The sequence below is a fragment of the Aptenodytes patagonicus genome, chromosome 4 (assembly GCF_965638725.1).
Source record: "Aptenodytes patagonicus chromosome 4, bAptPat1.pri.cur, whole genome shotgun sequence".
NCBI lineage: Eukaryota > Metazoa > Chordata > Aves > Sphenisciformes > Spheniscidae > Aptenodytes > Aptenodytes patagonicus.
This window is the reverse complement of record NC_134952.1, coordinates 47,997,095-48,003,094: the sequence shown is the minus strand read 5'-3', so window position 1 is coordinate 48,003,094 and position 6,000 is coordinate 47,997,095. Positions and strand designations below refer to the sequence as shown.

At 39.4% G+C, this 6,000-nt stretch overlaps 1 protein-coding gene across 1 annotated transcript in view; it reads left to right on the top strand.

Annotated features, from left to right (window-relative positions):
- The first annotated feature begins 555 nt into the window (after positions 1-555).
- The window catches only part of RXFP1 (relaxin family peptide receptor 1), a 57,961-nt gene continuing 52,516 nt past the window's right edge, over positions 556-6,000 (top strand). Inside the window, exon 1 of the mRNA XM_076336610.1 lies at positions 556-739. Within this exon, the coding sequence (XP_076192725.1) occupies positions 691-739 (49 nt within the window). The 5' untranslated portion in view covers positions 556-690. The remainder of the gene's footprint in view (positions 740-6,000) is intronic.

Genomic DNA, 6,000 nt, shown 5'->3' with positions numbered 1-6,000 from the left:
AAACATCCGTCTTTGCTCTTTCAGATTGTTTTCTTTAGCATTAGTCATGAAAAGTAGTTAATGTGTAAAAATAGTGACATGCTGTTATTGGAAATAAATAACATTGTGCATTTTTCTGTATTTCAGTGAGTGATTGGATTGCTACAAAGAGACTGTGTTTATAAATTTCACTTCCCCTTACTTAAGAAACCAACAGTTTTTATCTAAGCTATAGCAAATGTTTAGTGTCAAACAGATTTGCCTAAATAAAACTCTACTTTTTAGGCCTCTCGCAGTATTGTGACAAGAAAAAAAATTAAGCAGAAAAAAAAAATTGGACTATTGATGACAATTCTCTGGACTGTCTGTGTTTTGTGCAGCAGCAGCAGCTTTCCTTGGGGCAGACCTGTATCCATGCACATCCCAGCCTTTGCCTGCCGCAGAGCAGACCCCAGCCTGTAAGGGAGAGCCTGAGGAGCCAGTGTGCTCCTGGAAACTTTCGTGTCTGCGTGTGTGTCTGCCAGAGAGGGGGGAGAGAGGGAGACCTAGCGCAAAGGAAAGTAAGGGAGGAAGGCAGGGGAGAGAAGGGAGCTTGCTTCATGCACTGCTGAAGACTGTCAGAAGCAGACCGTACAAGCAGCGTGCTGGCTGGTGTGCAATTTAAGGGACAACGTTCATTGACTTTATTCATTGAATTGCTGAAGGACAGATATGACATCCGACTGCTGCTTCTATATGTTCTTGCTTATTGGTACCAAGGGTAAGTGTATCTGGCTTTTTTTTTTTCATTTTGAACATTGCAAAGCAGATAGCTGATAAACTTCAGTAGTGGATTTTTTTTAAAAAACTACGATATCTCAGTGTTATTTTACAGTTCTTCATGGCAATTATTCTTTCATAGAATCAAAGTGTAATGCAGTCTCTCAAGGTTACTAGCTACATGTAAGGATCAAATATTTTTGTACTTAATGCTTTGAGAGTTACTACTAATAGTTATGAGCTGAAATTAAAAAAATAAGAGTTTAAACATTGCATAAATACTTGCTGTAAATATTTAATGAAGGTACATATAGAACTGAGTCATTTCAGATGCCTTGAAATCCACATTTTAGACTCAGTTCAGTAGTTTGTAGTGATACTGTGCAGTGCTACTAGAATTGGTAGTTCTCAAAAAGTAGATTGTGTTCAGGCAACAGGAATTTTTGCCCTCTGGTTCAGCACGATAGGCAATATAGCATGTAAAATGGAGACTGAAATAAATTTAAGTTTTCCTTCAGATGCAAATCCCTTCAGTGTGGCGGGAGTTACACCTGACCTTCTGCTTTCTTTAGTAATGTTTTCTTCATTCCCTTCGAGTACCCTGTTTGTAAGTGCTGCTTTCGGCTTGGGTAAAGCTGTCCCTGTGAAGCTGCTGATACTGATCTATACGTTGGATTTTCCTAATGATTATAATTTCCTTTGTTGTAATTTTTATATTAAAAATTAGTGTTTGTTGCACTATGTCAATACTAAAATAATGTTTTATTAATTTTGTAGATGAAATAGCTACTCTTTGCACTATCAACTGTTTTGTTAAACTAATAGGAGCATAAGGTTGAATTCTGCCACCTTCTCTATTGAACAATAGCTTGCTCTCTCTCCTGCTTTTAAATTAAACCTTTTTTGGGTTTACATGTGCATATTATGCTGCTTAGCATAACATTTGTAAGGGATATTGTCCATGTTAGGAGTTTGGAAAATAGAGCTCTACTTACAGTTATTTTTATGGTTGCAAAGCTTAGTTAAATCTGTGGAAAAACTCTAAGTAGTTCTATCATGTTTTGGAGGAATACATAACATGTGAACTGCAAGCATGAAAAAACAGTGATATTAATGTACTTGGAATTAAGCAGGCTATGATAATGAGATCTTATCAAGCCTGTGAGCTTCCTATGCATCCGTGTTATCCATGAGCAATAATCCAATACTTAAAAGTACTACTTCAAGGTATGCAGAATAAAAGCTAAAGGATTTCAAACAAATTAAGGCTTTCACATTACTGCTTTCTATATCAAAACAGTAAAATGTTGAAACATTCATGCAAGATGTGCAAATTCTTATTGGCATCATTTCTGCTGGGTTAAATTCATCTCAGCTGTGGAATTTATAAAACGTATCAAAATATATTCAAGCATATTGCAAAATAGGATAGCAGAGGAGGACTGTGAATGACTACAGGCCTTCTAGTATTATGGTTATGATGGCTATTACCTTTTAAGGTGTTTATTGGCTCATCATATATAGCATATTATAACGCTTATAAGAAAAGCACATGGCTCATCTAGATTTGTTAGAGAGAAACAGTGCACTCATAGATTAAAGCACATGCATGCCTGGAGTCTCTGCCACCTGTTAGTGCTCTATTTTGCACCAAAATGGGTTCCTGTTTAGTGCCACTCCTAACCTCGCTCAGTGCACAGTTCATAGCTTCGCTGCCTTTCAGAGTTTTAGCCGGCAATCTGAATTGTAACCACGTATTGGTTTTCATCTAACAATATTTGATTTCATCCACACAATAGATTTAAACTTTGTTCAAGTCTTTAGGCTAGCTGATATTAAAACAAACACTCCTGAAGTAAGTATAATTGTGCTTAGAAATTGAATTTGTGGTTTGTGGACTGCTAGAAGTTCAGTGGTATTTTGTTGTGTTTGGTTTTTTTTTTTAATTTCTACAACTCACAGATGCTCCTAATTCTTCAAAAAATAAAATGAGAAATGTCTATCATACAAAAACTACTCTTGCTGACCCATCCATATCAATTCAACCTACATCTGCTCGGTTTTTCATTCAACAGCTAAAGTTGCACAAAAATAATTCCAATAGCTGTTTTATTTTGCTCTCTTCCTTCAGATTCTTCATTAAATCTTTTTACATGAAAAGCTTTCCTTCCAAAATCCAAATAATAAAACTAATCCAAATAATCAAGCTTTTTATGCACCAGCAACTCTTGGCAACTGCCTGACTACTTTCCCATGTGGAATATACTATACCAGATAGGGGATTTCTTTGAAAACAAAGCAGCATCTATACCATGGTTTTCACCAGTGCAACAGAATCAGTTGTAACACAGAGAAAAGTAAATTTCAGACTCCTGTCGTGGAACGGGCAGCATTGGATAGGTGGCCAGGATAAACATCCGCCTGGGTGGCTCGCCCCCCTTGTGAAGCTAGCAGGTCACTTAGGCATGTGGCTGGCATTGCACTGGCTGCTGCCACATCTTCTCTCTTAGTGAAATAATCAACTGTATTCACTGCAACAACCATAGTGCACACTTGTGCCTTTAGAGTCATTTTGATTAGCTTTCTGGAGACAAAAACTATTTCGTCCTCCTGGACTTTGGCTAAGTGACAGACTTTCAAACAATTCATTTATCAATCATTAAGAAAAACAGAAGAACATTAGTATCTAAAAGTATTCAGAAGGGATTTGGCAGGCCTCTCCTGGAAAACAATTGCGACTTACTATTTTAACCCTGTATGCTCTGTGCCCCTACCTGAAGTTTTCTGATCCTATTTCTGCTTGTGCCTACAGCTCCCATTCCACCCTCTTTCTGTTCTTCCCCTCATTATTTTTTTTTCCTTCCCTTACCCTCACTTCAAAATGCCAAGGAAAACTTTCTTAAAACCATGTGAAACTTGTTAGCCCTTCTGGTGCTGCATGCACGTGACAGCTGTTTTCAGGGCCAAGATCTCTTATACCAAATACTTTCTGTCAAATGTGGGAAGGACACCATCCCCAATCGTTTGGAGAACTGCAAGTTTATGATTGTGCAGGATAGTGCTCTTGTTTACATAATTTGTAACAAATTTTAAGATCCCTTCCAGATTTGTAAATAGGAAAGTGAAATTACTTCAGCCTTTGCACAAGCTCAAATAATCATTGTGTAATAATTTTTTTTTTTTCTTTCATTTAACTTGGGCATTAACCTGACTGGCTTCCCTGTGGCTAGAAGAATAATGTGCATCTTGTATATCTATGTGTACAAAAAAAATAGTATCTTTATAGAAAATCAGGGAGGAAGACTAGATTTCCTGAGGAAAATTTCCTCTATGTCAGTTAGAGAGCAGTGAAAAGTCTACACAATGATAAACTGAAGCTCTGAAAGTTAGATCATTGTCATCTGCACAGGCTGGTGTGCCTGCAACTGCTGCACGGGCAAGCATGCTTTCACCTCTCCATTAATAGCACTAGGGGCTACCCAACTTGCAAACCTGTCTTGACTGTTTATAGCATCTCTACCAGACTTGAGCCATTTGCTCTGAAATTTATATGCAATGTGGACTTTTTCACCTTGAGCAAGAATACAAGCAAAACTTTACCAAAATAATTTCAATTCTTCAGAAAGTGAGGAATTGGTACTTTGCCTATGTTGAATGGTTCTGGGAATCTTGTATTAAGCAATGCCTTTTCTTAAACGAATAAGGACTTCTGCAGTATTCCTCTACAAAATCATTGTGTCTGAGAGAGAGTCCTCTGACAGGCCATCCCACTAGAGCTAATGAGCCTGTTCAAGCCTAGTTGCAGTAGTGTAAAAATTAACCTCCTCCATTGGAGGTTCCTGGATGCTAGAGACCAGTATGAAAGTCATCAGAGGAACTGTCACCAGTGATCTCGGTGAGGGTTTCCTGGTGGTGCTGTGTGTCCTATACTTTGAAGCCATCAAATCAGACTTTGAAATGACTGGTTCAAGATGGGGAGGTGTAGGAAGCTGAGAGGATCAGGAAGTCTTATTGGTTGTGTCTGAAAGACAGAGAAGGTGAAAATGTATTGGGAAGGACTGAGCAAGGAGACTGAAATCAGGGGCTAAAGGGAGAGGAAGGTGGGGCAAGGGAGAAGACAGGTGAGGGAAAAGGCTAATGCTACTTAGAAAGGGAAAATGGAAATCAGAAAGGCTATTAGTCTGGAAGGATAGAGACTGAGGAAAGGGATATCTGAGAGGGAGCCAGCAGGTAACAGTGAAATAACTAAAGGAAAGGACAAGGAGCTCTGAGAGAGGGGAGTGTCTGAAGAATAAAGTCAGAGGATGGGGAGACCAGAACTAGGACCCTAAGCGGACAGAAGGAGACGAGAGGATGGGAAGCAGGTAGTGATTAGGCAAGAAAGGATGGAAGTGAGGTAAGCAGTCAGGGCAAGAAAAAGGTGAGACTGAGCAGAAAAAGGAGCTGTGCTTGGTGGGGTGAGCACTGTGCTACAAAGTTGGAAGGAAGCTCAAGATTGTCCTGTTGCTTACTGTCTCCTTGCAAAATGTCTCCTCCTGCGTAACACCTCTGCTCAGAGGCTGGTAATTAATGCTATTGGATCACTCTACCCTCTGAAATGCCAAAGGTCTGGAGAGCTAAAGGATCTGAACTAGTGATGCAGCATGATGTCATGTTATGAAATGTCAGAGGAAAACTGATTTCCTCTTTTAATAGTCCAGGATGTTACCTATATCAAAGTACGTTATTAATTTTGCAAACTCAGTGCTTAGGAATCGAAACGAAGGATGCAATCTTCATTTGTCCTATGCGGACATGCTATGTTTTCTTCATGCTATAGCTACACAAAGACTTGTGCTTTGTGTACTGCATTCAAAGAATGAATTAGAAACATATAGTGAATTACCTATCAGTACTTAAAGGGGGCTTATAAAAAAAATGGGAGCAAACTTTTTAGCAGGGCCTGTTGCAACAGGACAAGGGGGAATGGCTTTAAACTAAAGGGGGGTAGATTTAGACCAGATATAAGGAAGAAATTTTTTACGCTGAGGGTGGTGAAGCACTGGCACAGGTTTCCCAGAGAGGTGGTGGATGCCCCATCCCTGGAAACATTCCAGGTCAGGTTGGACGGGGCTCTGAGCAACCTGATCTAGTTGAAGATGTCCCTGCCCACGGCAGGGGGGTTGGACTAGATGACCTTAGAGGTCCCTTCCAACCCAAACTATTCTATGATTCTATGCTGCCTGTATGATCCCTTATTCATTTGCTGTAGAAGATAAAATG